This window comes from Mastacembelus armatus, chromosome 20 (genome assembly GCF_900324485.2).
Source record: "Mastacembelus armatus chromosome 20, fMasArm1.2, whole genome shotgun sequence".
Classification (NCBI taxonomy): domain Eukaryota; kingdom Metazoa; phylum Chordata; class Actinopteri; order Synbranchiformes; family Mastacembelidae; genus Mastacembelus; species Mastacembelus armatus.
Genome location: NC_046652.1, coordinates 12657589 through 12680896, shown reverse-complemented (window position 1 = coordinate 12680896; position 23308 = coordinate 12657589). Strand labels below are relative to the sequence as shown.

At 38.1% G+C, this 23308-nt stretch overlaps 1 protein-coding gene and 1 pseudogene across 1 annotated transcript; one reads left to right on the top strand and one right to left on the bottom strand.

Moving 5' to 3' along the window:
* Positions 1–59: 59 nt before the first annotated feature.
* On the top strand, positions 60–22662 carry apbb1ip (amyloid beta (A4) precursor protein-binding, family B, member 1 interacting protein). The gene is made up of 14 exons (XM_026292006.2): positions 60–276; positions 4033–4092; positions 4944–5031; positions 7756–8030; positions 9353–9430; positions 11427–11586; positions 14366–14487; positions 15787–15861; positions 15981–16124; positions 16488–16598; positions 18128–18226; positions 18319–18442; positions 18553–18614; positions 19480–22662. The coding sequence occupies exons 2-14, from the start codon at positions 4033–4035 to the stop codon at positions 20098–20100; spliced, it is 2019 nt and encodes a 672-aa protein (XP_026147791.1). The 5' UTR covers positions 60–276; the 3' UTR covers positions 20101–22662.
* Positions 21081–23248, bottom strand: LOC113121972 (uncharacterized; annotated as a pseudogene).
* Positions 23249–23308: the final 60 nt, after the last annotated feature.

The following is a 23308-nucleotide window of genomic DNA, read 5'->3' as shown; positions in this document are numbered from 1 at the left end:
GAGGGACGGCCCAGTGCTGCCCAGACAAGACTCTTGTGAAAGTGTCGAGCTCTAAGCAGGAATGCAGTGACAGGTCCAGACCTGAACTTCCGCATTAAGCAGGAAGAAGTCGAGAGTCAGATGCAATCCACATCAACACACCCAAAACTGCTTGCATATGACTACTCTTTGTGTTGAGCTTTATTATAGAACAGTGTTGTAGGTGGACCTACAACTTCTCATGAAGTTGTTATCTTGAAACTAATTACTGAACTAAGGATTCAAACATTTGACAAGGTGAGTTACGCCTCTTTTATACTGGATGTTGATCGTCAGTTAACGGTGAACACCCAGAGCTGCTTTCCTCTGAGTGTACCTGACTATTGTGTGTGTTCTGTGTGTTTGTTGGATGTAGCTGATAGAGCTGTCACAGACAGAACATTTATTTTTTCAGATCTAATTACATCCAATTGCCATTAACTCTAATGATATAACAGATGGTATTAATAAAACAGGCTGAAAATCTTACATACCATGAGACATTGTGATTTAAACTGACTTGTAAAAGATAATACATTGTCCAATATATATTTTTATTCCCATGAGATAAAGGTTGCCTTTGATTAGGTTTCTGTATATTGATGAGGTTGTCATTAGGCATTTCTTAGTGAATAAAAAAGGTCTTATGTGCTATTGCTTTCTAACTGGGTGGACCCAGCTCTAATCTCAGACTGCTGTATGACTCAGTAACCATCAGTGCTGTGAGTTTGTCACAGATGACAGGACCTTCTGTATATTTGACTTTAGAAATGAAATAACATCACATACATTTGAGTTTGATTTCAGCAAATTGCCTTCACAAAACATAAATAAGATTTTGTGTATTATTAAATAATCAGTGATGATTCCTTGCAAGTCAGCAAACTCTGCTGCTGATTTGCCTACTTTACAGTTGAGTACATTTATTTTTTGGACTATGAAATTATCTTGAAACTAATTGGTGTAACAAGGATCAAAACATTTCAAAAGATGAGTTATTGTTATATCTTCACTTACCAGTGAACACCCATAGCTATTGTGATTTTTGTGTAATAATTGATGTCAGTAATGATTCCAAGTTTTTATGCCCTCTGGTTTGTTGCAGGCTTTAGAATAGAATGCATTTAGATAGGAGTGTGTTTTGATCTAAGAGGAAACTGTGCTGTGCTTCGCTGCAGCAACACTGAGCTGTTGTCTGGTTTTTGTTGCCTTAAGACTTATTATTATTATTTACTATATTACAAATGAAAGAGTGTTTTCTAAAAAAGAAAATAGAGTTGCCAGAATGAGGAAGCAACATTTGTCTATGGTTGTACTTCTTTAAACTGGAGGATCAGTGAGTGTAATGTGAATATGAATTATAAGTATAAAGCCTGTTGTAGAGTAAATGCAGTTATTGAAAGGAAAGTATATTATCCTGTTATTCTCTCCCTCTCACTCAACGTGAATAAATCTACAGTGAGAATGATATATGTGCATACTATAACACTACAGGGAAATTTTATCTGAGCCCAACTTATCATCAAGATGAGCATGCATGAACATGATTTGTGACATCACAATTTTTTCTGGAAGTAAGTCCCAGCTAATAAGCCACTTAAAGTTTCTAAATGCTAATCAAAAACAGTTTATTGTAATGTTAATCATCCTTATAAATAACCTGAGGGGACCTGTAAGTATACCTTTTTGTTTTCAAGATTGGACCAAAAGCTTTGAAAAGCAGTTTTCTGGAGTAATTTGACACAGTATTTTTTGTGGTATTACCTTAAAAAAATACATACTCTAAAGTGTTTATGTGTTTTCTGTGATCGTTGAGCAAAGGGCTGACATAGACAAAATTCCAAAATTCCATCATTGTGACAATGATGTCAGTTGCAAAAAAAAAACAGGATCAGGGAATGGAAGTGAGGACATTTTGGCCAAGTAGCAACATTATTCCAGTCCTGACTTTTTTCAGACTGCTGTTTGAGGGTTAAAACTTGGTTTTAGGGTTAGCGTTAGAATTAGGCTTATGAGTGTCCTCACACCTCCAGAAATACAAGTATGCATATGTGTGTTACAGTATCTTATAGCACACTTTGCATTTTTAAAACTACTTATTATGTTTCTTTTACCCAAAGCTGCAAAATATTTTACACATATTCTACTAAACAAATTCGGTTATCATACCATTAAAGGTTTCAAAATGTGAGTGAGAAACGGCACCATGATGTTTGCAGGTGGCTGTTCATGGCACCATTTCCTATACGATTTCAATGCTGCACATTGCAGGAAGTGCAGGTTTTTTAACCACTTCCTTCAGCTTTACATAAAAGGTTGTAGACACACATGCTTCAGCCGTTCGACAGATCTAACTAAAACCATGTCACGTGGAAAATATGGCTTGACAATCAAAGAATTCAGCTAATATGGAAAATATTTATACGTAATATCATCACAGCATAATAGGAAAATCAATTAAAAAGGTGTGAAGGTTGCAAAGACAGAGAAATCATATTCTGTAAGCTTAACCACACAAACTCTTGCACCAGCTTTTTCTAACAGGAACTTGAACACAGTCATTTTCAACTCAATATTCAGATATAAGTTATAGTTATTAGATATAAAGTCAAAAGTCGATACAACAGTTACAGCAGCTGTGGATTATGTTCAAAATATTGCACATTTAGCTGCTCAGTTACAGTGGCGCATACTGGATATCTCCAACATCAAAATGCCACAGGTGTCCCATACATGTGGAGCGTATACACTAATCTATATACACTATATGGTAATCAGGCATTGTTGTGGGACCACTCTTATCTTTGCTGACTGAATAAACTCAATGCCTCCGAAATCCTGCCTTTGACTACTACTGAAAAACAACAAAAAAAAAACAACACACTCTTCTGATTGCACATTCTAGCCCATCATAACATTTATTTTGAAAAATTTGGCTTCAAATTATTAATGAGACTGCTTACCGTGCATGCTTAGAGATGGATGGATCTTGAAGAGTTGTTTTCAGGAAAAACACAGCTACTATTGACAGACCTTAGGTTATTTTGCTAGTCCAAACTGAAATAATGAATTTTGATGTTGCTGACATTTCACTCCATACATATGTATAAATCTGTCACTGTGTATGAATCAGCCTTGTAACCTTATCAGCAATTTATAGCAAACCTCAGTATGCAAATGTGGATACTTTAAACTGTCAGTGTTTTCATTTTTCTTAGGACTCAGCATGTTGCAGGGATTAGTGTTTCTGGTATTGAAGTATTTTAATTTAAGTTTTTTTAGAATACAGTACTTGAAATTATTACTAATGTGATATAATCATGAGTGTATTTAACATTTGATAGTTATATAATTGGTTGCAATAATTGGAGGATCCAACTAATGTGTGAAACTCAGGCTGTGTCAGTGTGGCTTTAAAAGTAAGGTTAGAAGATGACATTCATAAACATGTCCTAATCATATCAGTTCGGTGGTTTCAAGCTTCTGAGGGGCAATTGTCTATCAGTGAAATAGTGAGTAGTTCTTCTGGATCTGACAGAAATTGGAAAAATGAAATAATATCGTGCGCTCAAAGTCTGCAAGACATGACAGGTTCTGGCAAAAAATGAATGCCTGGAAGATATGCATACATTCTTTTCTTGCTTCGGTCTGGGTTGGAGATATTTTGCAAGACATCATATCCTCAGGGCACATTTTACGCTTGCATACATTTTAAAGTCAAGTACTATTGCAGTACTGTGGCTTACCACAGGCAGAGTAAATGAATGTGTATTTACGATAACATTACATCATGTAGATGAATTTACTTCTTTATTCTTTATTTATTTATCTTTATTCTTTACACACATTCACTGTCAATTGTCATGACAACCATATTCAACCACTGAAAATACTTTGCACCACCAATCAATACAGATGATTGGTTCACATGGTGCTTCAACAGCATTTTGCTTGTTACACTGGAAAACAGTTTGAAGTGTGATCATTGACATTTTCCGTTCTTGATTTAACCAGATGGACGACATCGACGCCATGTTCAGTGACCTGCTGGGGGAGATGGACCTGCTAACACAGGTAAGCTCAAGCAGTTGACATGACTATACTGTAAAACTTATTTGTTTGACAGTCCTTATTACTTATATTATTGTTTATTACTTATTGTTATATATGCTCTCTCATTGATGTTTGCCTTTGAAACAGAAAATAAATGCCTGAAGTTAAATTTCTAAGGACTGAATATGTTTTTTTTTCTTTTCTCTTTGTCTCATTAGTATAATTTATTTATTTAAACTTATTACCAATAGTAAAATGGAAAAAATGAACTTAGAAATTAAAATAACCACAGGAATAAAACAAAAATAACAAATATATTTTCTGTTTTTTTCCATTGAAGTATAGTTCATACAAAGGATCATTTTTACTTCAGTTTTCCCCCTTAATATGCAAGATTCAGTCTGTTACCTAATGCCTTGGAGTTTCCTTTTTTAGACACAGATGACAAACTAAAAATCACCATTGTTCACTGAAACACTGTAGACTGGCAAGCAGAGCAGACACTGTGGGGGGGCAACACTCTTTGTGGTCATCTAACAATCATAAATTACACTTTGTTTTTAAGGAGAGGTCAAATGGCAAACTCATGAACTAGCTATAGATTACACATTACGCAAGACTTGATGATTACTCTTATGCTGTTTTCCAGTCCATAAGTCATTTTAAATCACTCTCCTTTCACCAGAGGGAGTTCAGTATTACACATAGAAACCCTTTTAGGTGTAATAGCAAAAAACATATGTAATATTAAGTGTGTAATATTGTAATGTTTGGGGACAGTTTATTTTTTAGGTCACTGGGGGTCCAGGCGCTGTAAAGATATTGTTTTTATGTACTTGTAAACACATCACCTTGGTCATTCTTCCCTGCAGAGCCTTGGACAGGAGATCACACATACTGCACCTCTCCCCACCACCAACAAGGAGGTCAACTTCTCCATCGGCTTCACTGACCTGAATGGTGACTTAACATTTTGTCTGTCATATGTGCAGAAACACTACAGAAATCTGGGTGTTCATATATTAACACGAAGGTAGTGCAAGGCTAAGATATATTACATTTAACAAATTATCTCTAAAATCTACAAAGTTATCAAGCTTATTTAGAGAAAAGTAATGGAAAGGTAGTAAAGAGGCACACAGCAGCATATTGCTACACTCTTTAGCTACTACTTTGGCTACTTCAGTTAGAGACTAAGGTCAATGTAACATTATTATTCTACTGTAAGTTCTCTTTTCTTGTTCTCTTTTTTATTATGTCAGTATGGACTTTAATCTTCAGTTCATTTTGGTTACGCCACACTTTATAACTAAAACATGTCTCAAAGCATTTTAGAAACACAAATCTACCTTGCCATAACTAAAATAATCATGAAACAAACTATTCAATTTTCAAACAAGAATAAGATTCTTCAGGGCCCAGGTGACTTCAGGTGGACAGCCAAGAGAGTCAAGACTCAAGGTGAACTTTGATGAACAACCTGGAGAATGGAAAACCAAAGAGCAGGGTACGCCGGCTGGATGGCCCAGAGACTAGAGTTTAGGCAGAAGGCCATGATGTCTGTGGTTGGAGCCGCTTGGGAATTCAGCAATAAGGACGAGCTCCCTCTGGATAGTGAGTTGGAGGCCTTGGTGGGATCAACTTCCTACTTAAAAACTAGAAGTCCTCTGTAGGTTACACAGCAATGAAGATGAAACCCCTTATTGAGGCCATGAAGAAAATCGTTGTGCTTGGAAGGCCGAGAAACACAGAGGGGCTGTGGAAGGGATACAGTACAATTGGACGGCAGCACAGCATAGGCTGAATTTGGTTGGGTGTCAGTTAAGACAGCCAACTCTGGACCAGGCTGGGCATCATTAGATGAGGCTGAATCTGGAGCTGCAGTAACATCAACTGAAACGGCCAATTCTGGTGTGGCATTAGATGGAAAGGCCAGCTGAGGAGCTGGCATGATGTTGCCAAAGGATGCCAGCTTTTAAGGAACAGGGCCAGTAACCCTGCGGTGTCAGGGGCTAAAGTGGTGTTGAAGAAGAGGGTGATCCAGAAGCCAACTCTAAAGCTGGGGAGACATCAACTGGGGAGACCAACTCTAAAAAGGTCAAGATGTCAATGGCACCTGCTAGCCCTGGAAAAGGTTTGGAAACAGATTGATGAACAGACATGGTGTCGGAGGAGAGAGGTGACCCAGGAACACGTGATTTCAGCAGCAACAGCTGACCTGTGAGTGACTGACTTAAGAAAAGGCATTTCAGACTTGGGGCTGCTGGCAAGCTGATGCTCACAGTCATTATAAAGCAGATGCTCAGGGATGCTGCAAAGCTAAGGGCCGCTGGACAAAGCCGCTCAGGAACACTCGAAGAATGTGGTCTTGGAATGCTGGAAGGAGTCCTGGAGCTTAGTAACACTGGGGACTTGAAAAAAAATGGTCTTCTGAAATAAAGGGTTTTTTTTAGCGCCGCCAAATCATAGATGTTCCCTTCAAATGGCAAGATAGGTTCCTGTGAAAGGCCAGGAGCTCATCAGGACCAGTTTCAAAGAGGTGACCGCTAGTAGCCTTTGAAAAAGAAAATGGGGAAAAAGAACAGTGGCTAGTGGGAAATCGGTTGAAACATGAAGGCAATTCAAACTGTGACAAAAATGCAGAGGAACGGGCTAAAGACTTGATTCCAAAAACAAGCAAAATCCACACATAAGGACATCACAAGGAACACTAGGAATACAGGTGACGAGGTGATGGGACACTATGGCTGCAGAAGGCACTTCAGACAGTCTGGCACAGGAGGAACAGCGTACGTGTAATTTTAGTTAGTAGTAGAAGAATATGAGGAGCTGACAAAGGAATCAAAGGCAGCTGGTACAACCCTTGCAAGAACTCCAGGACCATACACTGAAGGAATAATGGTCGAGAAAAGAGGAAATGTCAAAACACAAACAGAAAAAACCAGGAACTGCGACAATGGCACTTTAAGTCTTTATTCAGGCACAGAAAGAAGCTAAATGGTAACATCAGCATGCTAATATGCTTACCATAACATTTGAAAAAGTTGCAAGTATTCACCTTATCGAAGAATGTAAATGGCCTTTTTCTTGTGCTACTGCTTCTGGCTCATTATTGGAGATTTTAATTCTTGATCAACAAATAAATTGTATCTGCTAAATTTCATGGTTTAGTTATATTTAACAACAGACTTTGGTGACATCTCAAAAATCTGGATCATATCATATTGGACATGATATGAATACTTCTATAATGATGAAATATTAGCAAGTGATAGCAAGTAATCTTTATTATGTTCACCACCTTTGGTTAGGACATTAATTAATGCTAATAATTATCAATAAACACAAAGTATGGCTGAGGCTGACAGGATGCCATTAACCTCTCCAATGTTATCTCAATAGATCCTACTTTTTGTTATTGGGACCACAGGTATGGCTCAGCAGGAATATGAATGTACTCTATCTAGAATTGAACACTAGGCTGTATAAATCGATGCTGTTGATTTAAAAAAAGACAATAAAGGAAACAAATTCTTAATATAAATCCCAAGTCATTTTAAAATACAAGGTCACAATTGTTTCTTATCTATTTTAACTTAGACCATAATTTTAATAGTAAGCTGTTATTTCCACTCAAATACATAGAGTTGTTTCTTGACCCTGTGCTTCTGCTTTTAACACCAGAGTCCCTCCATGAACTGGAGGACAATGATTTGGATGCACTCATGGCTGATTTGGTGGCTGACCTTAATGCGACTGAAGAGAAACTCTCTGCAGAGATACAAGGTCTGAAGGTGCCATCACTGCCCCCGCCAGAGCTGCATCCTTCACCGAAGGACGTGGGCTTCCACCCAGCCTCAACCCACACGTCAGCGGCATCTACAGCGAGCAGCACAAGCAGCAATGTTAGCACCTCGCCTTTACCACCTCCGCCTCCTCAGGCTGTAAAGCCTACAAAGGTGTGTCAGCCTGTGTGCAGTGTGTCCACATAACAGTAACATATCTGCTCTTACCTCTTAACCTCTCTACACAAGGAACTGGTTAAAAATTTAAGAAGTGAGAGTTTTAAGCAGGGTTTTTTCAGACTAATAGAGAGTTCATTTTGGTTTTTCTGTGTTTTAAAGAAATCGCCACCACTGAGGTACACAGTGAAGAAAAAACAAAAAATTCTGTGTATTTTTAGGCTCTTAAAATGTGTGATGGCAAAGCAGAAAGTGCCAATAACGTCATAATCTGCTTTATTGTGCCGTGTTTTCGGTTTACTACGAGTAAGTGTTCTCTAAAAACCTTTGTGACAAGACAGTATCACAACAAAAACATCACCAGTTCTCAAAATGTTAATTTCTGGTGAGTTCGTCTTGCCTTTGTGGAACTAGGAAGTCAGGTATTATTAACAGCTGGACGGTGAGATCATGTTGAAACCGTTCCTGGATGGAGGCATCTGTTACAGTTCCAGAGACTTGGGAGATGAAACAGGAAAAAGTCTGTCTGGAACAGATCAAACTTATACAGCCATGAGGCAGGAAAGAAACAGGATCAATACCATAGGCTGGTGTAGTGTGGCAGTGGTGGGGGGTAAAACCACCTGAGAGCTTATTGCTTTAGCAGCACTTGTTACCTCATTCTTCTCAGGTAAAAACACCAGCTGTGCTCAAGCAGAGAATGAATGTGTCATCGTTAGGTGTAAGTTTATAACTTCATTAAAGCTGCAGTGTAGGTTTAGTTTTTTTATGTTAAAAAAGCACCTGATTTATAAACCAGAGAAGGGGATCCTTCACTAAGCACTCATATTCAATAACGTAGCTTACGTCTGAGAAATGAAATTCTTGGAATGACACGTCTCCACCCAGTTAGTGAGTGTTATGAAATTAACTAACTCTCCCAAACAGCAGCTAACCTGGCTCATTGTGAAGGCAATAAAAGTTACCTAACGTCACCTCTACAGCTAATAAACATGCTGTACCTTGTTTGTTTAATCCGTTTTTTTGCATTTGTGTGAACTTCACTATTCAGTGTTCACACTACACTATGCTTATAGCTTCATATTTGCAAAAATAAAAGTTGATTTATCGACTTTTTGTTAAAGTTATCACATGACGGTGCTTTTGGAGAGTTTACTGACATCAAAGATGATTTCTTAGTATTGATCCTATTACAGGTATACAGCGTAGCTTTAATTCAAAGACATGATAGCATATCAACATCATAACTGAAGTCAAATGATCACATATTCTACCATGATTCATCTGTAACATTACATGTTATTCTTTGTTCTATTTAGGAGGATATCGACGCAGACACAAAAGCAGACAAAATCAAGCTTGCTCTTGAGAAGCTCAAGGAAGCTAAAGTGAAAAAGGTAAGATTGATCTTACCTCTAAGGGCAACATTAAAATTTAAAGACGTGAATTACAGCTATGTGGATATCAATATAAAGGAATGTAAAGTAAACTATGATGTTCAAACAATGTCACCCTTTTTTCCTCCTTTTCTTATGACTACTTTGATCCAGCCAACATCCTGCAGTGCAGCATGATTTTCTCTTTGGGACATATGTGCACACTTTCTCACCCTTAAAGCAGCATATGAAAGTGTATAAAGTCCCACAAAGGAACTACAATGATACACAAACCCAAACTAGCTTCATGTCAATTGCATACCATACTTATATGAACTGACAATATGACTGCTACACTTACTGTATTTTCTGGACTATAATTCGCACCAGAATATTAGTCACTTGTAACAAGTACAGTCCTGTTGAACAGAAAAAAACCATATATAAGTTGCTTCGGTGTATAAGTCACTTTTTTAATCTACTAATTATAGTCTACATCAGCCTATAAAGAATGTAGGCTAGGCATAGCAACAAGCAAAAGTGCATAACTGAATTCATATCACTCCTCTATGCCCAGTAAGCATCTTCGGTTGGAGGGTGAAGCAGCATATCCTCCTCCTCTCTCAGGTTGCCTGGATGCCGACAATGACTCCAAACTTTATTTCAGCTGCAGACATTATTATCTGCAGCTTGTAATCTGCACTATAGCTCTTTCTTTGGTGGGGTATTTTCACTTAGACTGAATAGATAGATAGATTAGAAATATTTTAGCATGTACATGTTTAGCATGTTTTTACTTTTTTAGCGGTACAATATTTTCTTAAAGAGCGCCATCTGACACTATGACAAAATGACAGTAAATTAACGCATATAAGTGGTTTCGCTTTTTGTCACACAACAAGCCAGAGAACAAAAAAAAAGTGTGACTTATAGTCTGGAAAATATGGTAATTGATGGCATGGAAGTAAATGTATCCCCTGTTTGATCCATTTCAGAGATCAATTTCTTAAGTTGCCGAAAATAAAATTTTAAAAAGAGCATCTTTTTATAATTACCCCAAAACAAAGCACATTGGCCACTTTCATGGGGACATCTGTGGGTAATTATATACAGATAGCAAGTTGAGCACTGAGCTCATGTTTTCTGTGGTCACCGGGCCCACAGGTTTCAGAAACATATAAACATATTAATTCCTGTGTAGGCTTTTGGCAGAGCTCATGTATTTAGAAGACACCTTCTGTGCATGAGGAAGTACTGTAAGAAGAAAAGTAATTTGATATTCAGTCATGCTTTATTCAACTGTATGGGAAAGCCTTTTTTTTCCAGGGAAGGTCGAGACTGAGTAACTTGATCTAATACTCTAAAGCCTCTTGTGATAACATCTCTGAAACTCACATTTTTATGACACGAGGAAAGGTTGACCTTGGTTCAGTGAAACTTCTCACCTTCTCAAAGCTGGATTTGTTTCCAGATGAGAGGAAGTATGAGATTGTGCAGAAAGTGCTGCTTGCTACAGAGCAAAAACAATGTCAATCGACTTAGAGAGAATGAGGTGCTAAGACAGGAGAAAGAGACAAATAAATTGGGCCTAATATTTTAAAAACTTAGTGCAACAGAATAAAAACAAGCACTAGCTTTCAACCACCCCCAGTAATGTCAACACTAGTAAGCAGAAGCAACCATTTACTGCATGATGCCTATAATTATACTGGATTGTGCTGTATGTGCTTAAATGCTTACTCAAGAAACACCTGCACTCTCCAAAACATGTTGGAAACTTAATCTGTTCTGCACACACAGAAAACCTCCTGTTACATTAAAAGTGGGTTAAAAATGTAACTTGTTGAGAGTTGAGTAAATTGATAGCACTCTACCTGTTAAATATAGAGCTACTTTCCACCTTCTCTACTGAGCTAGGACTCATTCAAACTACTCATTCAAATAAGAGTTCTCACTTGCCTTTTATAATAGTTAGACAAAACATAAGAATAATGTTAAAATCCCATTTTTCCAACAGTTGGTGGTGAAGGTGATGATGAATGATGGCAGCTCCAAAACTCTGATGGTGGATGAGAGGCAGAGTGTCAGAGAAGTTCTGGACAACCTGTTTGAGAAGACTCACTGTGACTGCAATGTGGACTGGAGCCTGTGCGAGACATACCCTGAACTGCAACTTGGTGAGTTACTACTGTATAATTTCACATGTACTGAACCATGCTGTAGGCTCCACACAGTGATATGACTGCATTTGTAACTCGGGAGGTACCAGTGGTGACCTTGTGTCTCTACTTCAACAGTCACCATTATTTTTAATATACGACCAGGAGTTGATATAGCGCAACATAAATGTTCAGTGTGTTTTAATATGAATTGTCAACACACACTCACACACACAAACGATGTGCATGGTGGGATATTTCAGCCTGGTCTAGATGATGGACTGTGTTTTTCTTGGCATGGCTACAGCAGTGTGTTCACAGTGAAACACTAAGCTTACTCACATCCATCAACCTCTCTTTCCTGGACTCGCTCTCTCTCGTTTACACACACAAGCACACATACAGTGTAGACAGGTGCGCTTAATTTTCTGTATTGGACCCTGTCAGTCATCCTCCCTGTTGTGCAGAAATTGAAGCCTTATGATCGCGATCCTCTGTCTCAGCTGTCTGTGTTATATTTACTTCAGGTGCTCTACTTTTCTGCCATCAGATTCTCCAACCACTCGTTACCATCTGTCTCCCCTGTTCTAACAACTTAATCCCATTGTTATGGAGCTAGGTCATTTTACTCCACTGTTTTTGTTGTAAAATCATTAACAGTTGCAGTCTAAAAAAATCTAAATCGATATTGTTTGATTTGAAAATTATATTCATAATATATATACGTCCATTCCTTTTTTTAGAAAAAGGGAATCTTTAAAATTGCATAGGTCTTTATTTAGGAAAAGCAAAAACATTTTCTAAACTTGGCACACCAATGAAACAGTACTAGACAGTAGGTCTGGACTATTTCCAGCAGTGGACTAATGCACGATTGGCATGCTAGGGTTTACAAAAGCACACTAGAGTGTGTGGCATTAGCTAACAGCTTCTTCTAAATCTTAAAAACAAGAAAAATCTTACAATAGCAATGCTAACTGGCGTTTGCAATGCCAGATACAATATCACACAACTTTTACGTAGCTTTATTCTCATCTGCGCAAAATGTACAATTAACACTGGAAAAAATTTTCAAAAGAGGAATTGACCCTTGCTTGGAATTTAATCTTTACATATTATATCATCTGAAATGAGGAAATGAATGTATCTCTTTGGTCAACATGTTTATCTTTAGCCAAATGATAGCCCATATTTAATTTAGCTGTCTGACATACAGATTGCTACTCCAGTGTGTCAGCCATGTGACTCATAGGCACAGGGGTGGAAAGGTTTGTGTCATCTGTGACTAACTTAGCAATGGAAAATGTTAAAGAGTTTATTTTTAAATGGAGGTAAATCCCTCAGTGTGTTACGCTCTAACTACTATAACATTTTACTCCATCTTTAACCTTATGAATGAAAAAGTCAAGGAACCATTAAAGGTTAATGAAAGTCATGAATAATCACGGCCTATAAACACCCCAAAAGCTCCACAGCAGCAACATCTTCAAACAAGTGTTGTCAGATTCACCCATGGACTCACCAGCCGCACTATGAAAATGTAGCATGTGGTTAATGCAGTTCAAAGAGATTTATACACTCTCTATTTAATGGCTGTAATAGTCAAACTACAGACTGGAACCATGGCAGTAATTCATTTAATGTCTGCCTCTGCCTTAGTTGGTAACCTGTAATTTGGGAGCATGGCTAAACTATAGTCCAGTACATGACTGAGATCTGTGGCACCAAGTGTTTGGGTGGGCAGAGAGGCAGAGGGAGAGTAGGTGGAAAGTGCTCTTAATGTATTTTCTAGGTTTAGTGCCATTTAAAGACCTTCCAGCTAATGGGAGGGTTATATTTTCTCAAGCCCTTTCGTAATTCAGCCCATTTGAAATAGACAATTGTACATCTGTGAAACTGGTTTGAACCAAGCTCAGCTTATTTAAAGGTTTTATAACAGAGTAAACTACTGTGCATAAGGTAAAGCATTTGCTTTGCTATGTTTTATAATACGTGAAAAAAGATTAAAGACTGCCGTATGGCCTGGTTTAAATAATAATGTCTTGTAGACTACGTCCTGTATGAGAAAGGAAACAGGAGGCATTTTTATTCTTCCAAAGCCAGCATATTTACAGTCGTATTTGAATTCTACTAGTACCTGTATTATGCATGGAGAATATTACTCAAAACAAATGCAGTAAAAGTAAATATCTGACTGGACTAAAGGACTCAAGTCTTTTACTGGAATTGTCTCATAATAAAACTTGTGCCATCAGAGTAATTTGAAAGGTGCTATAACTGAATAAACATTACACTGTACACATAGTGACTTTATATAAATGACGCCACCTTTCTGTGTGGAGTTTTCATGTTCTCCCTGTGCTTGTGTGGGTTTTCTCCAGGTACTCTGGTTTCCTCCCACAGTCCAAAAACATGTATGTCAGGTTGATTGGTGACTCTAAATTGCCCATAGGAGTGAGTGTGAGTGTGTGAGGTTGTTTGTCTCTATGTGGCCCTGTGATGGACTGGTGACCTGTCCAGGGTGGACCCCTGCCTTTCACCCAAAGAGAGCTGGGATAGGCTCCAGCAGACCCCTGTGACCTGGTTAGGAAAAAGCGGGTATAGATAATGGATGGATGGATGCTTTCACTACTAGTTTTCTGACATCCATCCATCCATCCATCTTCTATACCCGCTTTTTCCTAACCAGGTCACAGGGGTCTGCTGGAGCCTATCCCAGCTCTCTTTGGGTGAAAGGCAGGGGTACACCCTGGACAGGTCAGTTTTCTGACATTGAAGTTTAATTTTCTTTTGGCAGAAAGGACATTTGAAGACCACGAGAACCTTGTGGAGCCACTTTTAGCATGGACAAGGGACAGTGAGAACAAAATCCTCTTTAAGGAGCGGACAGAAAAATATGAGGTTTTCAAAAACCCACAGGTTGGTTCATTGTATGCACATTCATAAACCAACACACACACTAGCTTTAGCTTGAAATATATTTCTGCTTATATACTGAGGGATCAGAGGTGATGTGTGTGTGTGTTGTCACTCAGTGAACTAGCTCATTGTTCTTGGCTTTGCTTTGTGCAACTCTATCTCCACATTGTATCAGTTCAACACCATCTGGCTATTTCCACTGCTGAATTGTTATTTGAATTATGAGATGTATTTCCTCCATGTAGGATGACGTCTTAAATTTATGTCCTCACTGTAATATATCAGACAAAGCTGCTTCAGGGAAAAGACAGCAAGATCTTGGTATGTTTGTTAATATAATGGGACATTTTATAATCTAAGAGTATTTAATGTGTTCGATCTGTTGACAGAGACAAATAGCTGCGTTACACCCAGATATATTCTAATTTAATAATCTGTACTTTCTGTTTCTAATCTGTCATGTCTGTGTTATTCCCCAGCAAGAGACAGATCTGTTTAATACAGTATGTCCCTATTAATTTACAGTTTTAACTTTTGACAAGGGCTACTAGAATATAACTTCCTTTTGGGCTTTCCCCCCACTGTAATAAAAACAGATAGGCTCAGACTGTGACATGAAGTCCAACACGCCCTTTAACACGGACACACATGTGAATATGTTTTCTTCACATGTTTTTTAAAGCTGATATTTAAGATGTTTTTTCTTCACTGCTGATTCTGCCAGCATGAGGTTTAATTTGTGATATATTTGTTTTACAAAAATCCTAGGTAAATATTGTTTTTTCCTCTACTGGACAGGAAAACTTTGGAGACTGCATTTAAGACAGACACTCCAAAAAATTTTAAAACATATGGTGCATATCTGAGAAACAGACATTTGATTATCAAGAGTCTAATGTCATCCTTGTGGTACTGTAGCGTCACTGTAGGACAGCAGCAATTTGAGATAAATACTTAAGTGAACATGTACATAACATGCTCCAAATGACAATGCTAACATCCTGGCAGTTATAATGTTCACCATGTGTGTTGTTGTAGTTTAATGAGTTAGCATGCACAAAATAAAGCCGAAGCTTATGGGAATGCAGGTTTTACATGCAAGTGTCATAAATCAAATTGATAAACTTGCATGATAACACTGCTACAGGAAAAGTCAGGGGATCAACAGGTGATTAATATTCATTCTGAGCAGTTTACCACTTAGTAATAGTTGTTATTTCATTAATGTATTGGCAAATTGTTTATTACATGAGTAATACTTACTATAATGATAAATGTGCTTTATGTTTATTCCTGCAGAACTTTTATCTATGGAAGAAGGATAAGAAAGCTCTCAAAGACATGAAGGACAAAGACAAAGAGATATTAGTACAGGTAAATACACTCATTTGCTCACATGCACAAACCCGTAAGTGAAATGTTGTCTTTCAAGTGAGCTTTTCCAGAAGGAGCTCCTCTCAGTGACCCCTTTTTTCCCCATCATCCCTCTGCAGGAGAACTTCTGTGGGACGTCCATCATAGTGCCTGATCTTGAGGGGGTGCTGCACCTCAAAGAAGACGGCAAGAAGTCCTGGAAGCAGAGGCTTTTCCAGCTGAGGGCTTCAGGAATTTATTATGTGCCTAAAGGAAAGACCAAGGTCAGGAGTTAAATGAGTGAATGACACTAGAAAATACTCATACTAGGATGCATTCAATTCAGAAGCAGTGGTGAAAGATGAAAATACAGCAGACAAATAGATATTTTTGCAATGTCAACTAAAAACTTAATGAAATACAAGTGTTTCATTTGGACTAAGCTGTAACCCCCTCTTGTCTTATGCACTGAGCTTTAATTCCTGCTGGATAGCTTGCATATATTCGCACTATACACTATACCCTGCTGCTGCACTGAAAGTGTAAACCATCAGTTCAATAGCAAAAGTAAAAAGAAAAATAACAAAAAATAAACCAAAATCGACAACACAGGTCCATTTGTAATGCGTTCTTTTATTTCTTTTCAGTCATCCCGTGACCTCGTCTGTTTTGTCCAGTTTGACAATGTGAATGTCTACTGTGGCAAAGACTTTAAGAATAAATACAAGGCCCCAACTGACTTCTGCTTTGTTCTGAAGGTAAGCCTGCCTACTTCCCCTACGCAGCTGCTCACTTTACTGAATGTGTGAAATGCATGAAACAGTTTAGTTTGAAGAAGTGAAAGGCAACAGTTCTGTCCACTCTCACTGAAGGTATTGGAAAACACAGAAAACTGTACCACTTTTTATAGCTCTCTTAAAAATAAATTCAACATGCATACAATTACTTTCAAACAGAGACCATTAGCAGTGAGCGAGGGCACCTTGAGTACTCATTTAAGAGAAATGCTGATCACGAAGAAAGAAAGAATTAGATGAGTTGGTGGTCACGTCTTAAAGGGATGTGAAAGTTTTTGTTCTTTTTTTCCCCGTCTTGTCTGGGAAACAATGAAAGAACTTAGCACATAAGTCAGAGGACATTTTCGAAGGCTCACCAGGTTTCATATGGTCTCTTGTTCCTGTTGTTTGGGCAACATACCGTAATACTTGTTAAAAATACTTCAAAAAGTGTTAAATGAGGGTGTGTTTCGACAAATTGGCGTAGTGGTGTTTCAGAGCTGCCAGAACTGCAGCAATTCAGTGATAAGAATAAAACAACTTTTTCATTTAGCTGTTAGATTTTCAGAGGACCTGTCTGAAGTGATATCTAACACCTAGCACCAACACTCTGGACTTTAATTCTAGACAAGGAAACACTGTGCAGCATATGTTTATAACCATTAAGACTGGGTAAGACAACAATTCTTGGATGAAACTAGCAAAGAAAAGACAACAAAATAGGTGTACCTGAGAGAAATTTTCTCTTTCTTTATTTCTTTCTCTATGTTCACAGATGGTGATTGGATTGCCCCAGATAAAAGGAGTTGAAAATATGAAATCAGTTTAATTAGTTGCCCTTAAATATTCTGACTTTAGACCCGCTTTGCCCGCTTGTGATACTCCTAAGATCAAGAGCCAATATGCTATAATGGAATACAGAAGTGTTTAGACAACAGGTGCCATCTGTCCCCATCATGAATCGTTTGTGTATTTTAGTCACTGCACAAAACGTTGCTTCTTGTAAACAGGAAGGACAGAATTATGTTGTTTCGTAATGCAATGATAGGAAGACTTAGCTCTTACTATAATAAGTTGGCTTAATTTTTTCATGAGCCTTTCACCCAAAGAGAACTAGAGTAGGCTCCAGGTAAAGGATCCCTGTGACCCTAATTAGGAATAAGTGGGTATAGAAAATGGATGGATGATTACCTATTAATAATTGAAATGTATAAACAACTGCTGTTATATGAGGAGATATAGAAGACCATCTGTTGGTTTAATATATATTCAATTCCAGAATATTTCTCATTTAATTATTATTGTAAAAAAATCCTCAGAGAAAAACCTGCTGCACTGGCACCACTTCCCAAATCTCAAGATTAAATCTTCAGATTTCTTCTTTTGCCCCAAAACCAAAGATATTCAGTTTATTATCACATAAAACTGTCAAAAACTGAGTATATCTTAGAAATATGACAAATTACCAAACCACTAATTTAAGAAGTTATTGTGTGGCCTTGTCTCTGCAGCATCCTCAGATCCAGAAAGAGTCCCAGTACATCAAGTACCTGTGCTGTGATGATGCTTGGTCCATGAATCTTTGGATGACTGGAATACGGATTGCAAAGGTAAATTTGAACAACTTTTAATAAAATATACAATCTCCACTAACCCAGAAAGTAAAATGCCATGCTCTGTGGTGTGTTTCTTGCACATCCAGTACGGTGCCTCGTTGTATGCAAACTATAAAACCGCTGAGAAGAAGGCAGTTGTCAACTCTGTGTGGACAAACCGCAGTTCTCCAGCAACCTCTGATTCATCAGCACCCTCACCCACCACCAAAGGTAACATATGATTTAGATTTTGTGTTTCATTGAGATGAAACAAACCTGGATTTATATTATTACTGATCGCTTCATGCACACTGTTTTTCATCACGATGTTTCTCATGTAGCTAAATCACAGAGCCAGACAAACGGACATGCTCCCAAACCCCAAGCGGGACTTCAGTCAAAGGTAAATAACTCTTCATTATTGATTAATTGCTTAAATGATCACTTTATAAAATGTTAAAGTAATGAAAAGCGCTCATCACAGTTTTCCTAAGTGGATGCCTTGAAATGTATTCACAAGTTCCAAATTCAAATAGTTTAAATGTATAATAACACATCACAGACAAATGCAGACAAAACAAGTTAAAACAACATTAAACATTTCACTGCAGGCAAGAATGCAATTCTTCTAGTTGGCAGTTCTGTCATTGTATTCTTTTCTTTTGCTTCAAAACAAGACAAAACAAATCAAGCAAGCTTTTTTTCTTTTTTAATATTTTATACACTATAAATGATTTGAAAAAAAGTCAGATGCATAATCAATAATGGACAGAAAGATGGTGTGGTGGTTAGCACTGTCCCCTCATAGCAAGACTTTCTCTGGTTTTCTTTCTCAACTTCCTCACATGGTTCAAATACATGCAGGTTGGGGTTAGGTTAGTTGGTGAATTGCCTGTAGGTGTGAGTGTTTGTCTGTATATGTCAGCCCTGTGACAGACTGGTGATCTGTCCAGGGAGTACCCTGCCTCCCACACAGTGTCAGCTGGAATTGGCTCCAGCCCCTGTGTGAATGAGGCTAAGCTGTATAATAATGCATACTAAAAATAATCTGTAGTTGTAGTCCTAAACAAAACACAACTACAACTTAAACAACTGTTTCAAAACTTGGTCTTGCTTAAACCTGCAATTAATGCCAATGTAATGTGTTATTTCTAGGAGACCTATAGCCCCATAAAAAATAAGGTGTAGAACCAAAAAAGTGGAAAAAATCTTTGTCCATCTTATACAGTACACTCGTGATATCTTTTTATTATATTCTGTCTCCTCAGGATTTCGGAAATGTCCCACCTCCACCCCCACCATCAACTGAGATTCTTCCCCCACCACCTCCAGACCCAGTCCTCCCTCCTCCACCACCTCCTTCGGCTGCCAAGAGTACGTTAAAGCCTGCAGCTACCCAGCGACACCTGCCAACCAATTTCCCCCACAACCCACAAGCAATGGACAACCTCCCTCCTCCACCACCACCTCCTCCAACTGATGATCCCTCTGAGGCCCCACCAGACTTCCTTCCACCCCCTCCTCCAGCCTCTGGTTTCAGTTCTCTGCCACCTCTGCCTCCAGTGAACTCTCTACCACCACCACCACCAGCTTGTTTTGCGAGTATGGATGAGTCTCTGCCTCCTCCACCTCCAGATCCAGGATTTCTACCACCTCCTCCACCTCAGCCAATGTTCACTGGGGCTGGAATACCTCCACCACCTCCACCACCTCCTCCACCTGCTGCTGCTCCTGCTTCCACCCCAAGAGCAGCAGTGAAGCCCACTGGATCAGTGAAGAAGATGCCTCCTGCTCCACCAACGAGGACTACACCATCGCTGCAAGGAGGAAGTGGAGACTTCATGTCAGAACTGATGCTAGCCATGCAGAAGAAGCGTAGCAATAATTAGCCTGAGTAGGGAATTTGAAGAGTATAAATATAGTACGAACTCTGCCTGTACAGAGAAAAACCTTTAACCCGTCTTTTCTTGATTTCAGCAAAACAACTACTTTTATATCCAAGCCACTGGAGATCAATACCAACTTAATCACTTCAACAATATCGGCATTTTTACCTGCTTATCCAACCAATAATCATGCATCAAAGAAGAAAGAGGGGGATTTTTCTTGAGACCAGAGATAAAACTTTAGTTCAAAGACAATAGTGACTGTTGAAATTTGCTTTAAGAAAATATGGCACAATATCTGTCTTATCAAACACAAGGTGCCATTTTTTTTGTATGTCATTAAAAAAATATATATATATAAATATAATGCTGTTATTATATTTCAAAGAGAAACTTTTTAATAAAATTGTATATATTTCCAGCATAGAGGGCTGCAAATATTGTTAATCATGTTCCTTATTAGTTTGGTAGGCACAGTGTTCACGGTTAGTTTTCAAATAGTTGTTTAAATACTGCCACCTAGAGAAACATTTAAAAGGCCCTGGTGGCATAAAACACACAAACAGCATATTTAATTAGACTAAATTAGTAGTGTCTCATTCAATTCAATTTGCTGCCACTGACTATTTAAAAACACATTATATATAACATACTGTAGTTGGACAATCAGTCCAATGTAATTTCTCAAAGATATTACAAAAAAAAAAAACACTGGACCTTCTCTGCCTTCTCTGATGTGTGCCTACTGTACAGAAAATGAATAGGATGAAATGTTGTATGTACATATTAAAAAAAATCAGGACCGTTTTCAAAGCAGCACTTTTGACTTTATTTTGGCATACATAGTGGTTAAACATGGTGCAAAAGAACAGCCATGATCTTGATATTTGGGACCAAATATATTATAGCAGCATGAGAAAATCTGCTGAGATATGCACTAAAAACCTCAGATAGGTTGTAAATCTCTTTCCTTCATGTCAGAGTCAGTCAGGAAGAACAGCTGACCTCTTAGCCCACAGTGGAGGTATTGCTGCATAGCCCCCGCCTCCTCTGCAGTCTCTTGTGTAACAAAAGGAGAAGACAGGATACGGTGCAGCCGCTCCACCTAGTGGGAGAAAAATCTCACAGCTTGTCACAGAAAAGTAACTGGTAAATGTTTTATGTAATTATTTTATGTAAATTATTTATTAGACACATATCTCAGAAAACTCAATCTCTGCTTTTTTTATGGCAGACTCGGCCATCCAGTTACTCAGCACAAACCTGGTATTTACATCTGTAACAAACACCAGCATTACTGGTTTCAACATCACAGAAACCACATTTCATAAATTTGTGAAAGTGAAATTTACCAACATAGTGCACAGTCTGTCATTACATCTTTTTGCTTGTCTGCTCAGACAAATGAGGTTCACATTTAATCAATCAGAGAAGTTCCTGTGTGATGATAAGTCATCAAGAGCCCACGTCTAATGCACACTGAAACAAATCGTTAAAAACATGTCGTCAGATTTTTAGGTTTACCTGTTTGTCCACAAATTTTACCTAAATTAATAGAAAAACACCACTCATGTCTTACCAATTCAATTCCTAAGTTATCTCCTACTCTTAACCCAAGACAAATAACGGCATGGCCAAAATAATGATGAGAAAATATTTTATTTTTATGACTCACCAAATATTTATCTGGGTCATTTGAACTGACTGACCAAAAATGTTCATCAGTCACAAAGTTCAACAGCTTTTTAAAAGCTGACAATAAAGTGCTGTTATACTTCAGTATATTTGTTAAATAGGAAGTGAAAATAAAGTACTGATGTTATGCCAAATGACCAGTATAACCTCAGGAGCTGTATCTCTCCACTTTGAACCAAAATGTCTAATGATCCAATCTGAAACCAGGACTTGGCTACCCACAGAACAACAGCTCCAGTTGAAATTAAAGATTAAAACAGTGCATAGACTTCAGGAAAAAAAATGAGGAAACAACTGTGTAAACTAACTAGAATGCAAGTACAAGAAAGTGTGTGAGCATAAATGACAGCTACCTGATAATAATCGAAATCTATGTTTTATAGTCATTTTGTCTGTATCTATGTGCCTCTCTCTGTTTTCACATTGCCATTGTAGAACTGATCCCTCCACACCAGCTCCTCACTTACAATTAGAATAAAACATCAAGGGATCATCATAAAAGCTAGTGAAGGGATTATCATATCAACAACAGAAACAGTTAGAAATCAATCAAACAATCAAAAGATCAGGAGAACATCATGCACCTGGTTCTTGGATTTACAATTTCCATCAAAGCATGTCACATTTTACTGATGTCAAACAAAATAAGACACCTATAAAAAGTTTGCCTTAGTTTGCTAAACCTAATGACTAATAAGATAATGCACTAGTGATACAGTACAGATGTAAACATAGAGAGTGGGCCTCGTCGGGGGTTCTTGCAAAAAGCCACAATGTCCTCATTCCGTTGTCTTTGCTACTCAATGTGGTTCAGGTCTATTTTAGCCAACAGAGAACACATCTGCTGTCATTATGCTATATGTGTGCCTACCATGTGATATAAAAAACCACTGTAAGTGTGCAGGTGTTTGTGATGTAATTCAAAATGCAGCATGCACCTGCTTTTACACCAAAGGAAATCCTTATATATGTTTCTTACAAAAATCTGTTTTTGAATTGGAGCAAACTTGTCAAAATTCATGTATAATAAAAAATAAAGTTATGATTTTTACCTGATGACCACCATATCTGTGTGAGAGAGAAACAGGCCCTAATAGCAGTCTGTCACCACTGGAGTGGATTTGGAAAAAATGCAGGTCTTCACAGTGTGAACATCACCAACCTCATTGACTGCTTCTGCAGAGAGGGTTGGTTGGTGACATTACAAATGTACTAATCTCTATTCATTTAACCTTGTGAACACTAGAATCACTTTTTTATCCATTCATTTTTTGCGGGACAGGCCTAGGTTTGACACATTCCTGTCCCACCTGGACTTGAGAGTACGTGGGGATGGTTGGTTGTCATAAGTGTGACAGCCTGAGCCGGTTCTCGGGCCAAAGTCCAGGACATGTACACATGTGAAGATTGATGCTGCCTCCAGAGCAAAGACCAGCACTCTGCAGATGATCCCCATTTCCACTTGCATCAAATGCACAGTGCTCACACAAATGTAGGTGCAAAAATAAAACAGTAA

Coding starts and splice junctions, on each gene's coding strand:
- apbb1ip (XM_026292006.2), top strand. CDS start 4,033: ATGGACGACATCGACGCCATGTTCAGTGACCTGCTGGGGGAGATGGAC. Junction 18,443..18,552: donor ACCCTCACCCACCACCAAAG/GTAACATATGAT, acceptor TTTCTCATGTAG/CTAAATCACAGAGCCAGACA. Junction 18,615..19,479: donor AAGCGGGACTTCAGTCAAAG/GTAAATAACTCT, acceptor CTGTCTCCTCAG/GATTTCGGAAATGTCCCACC.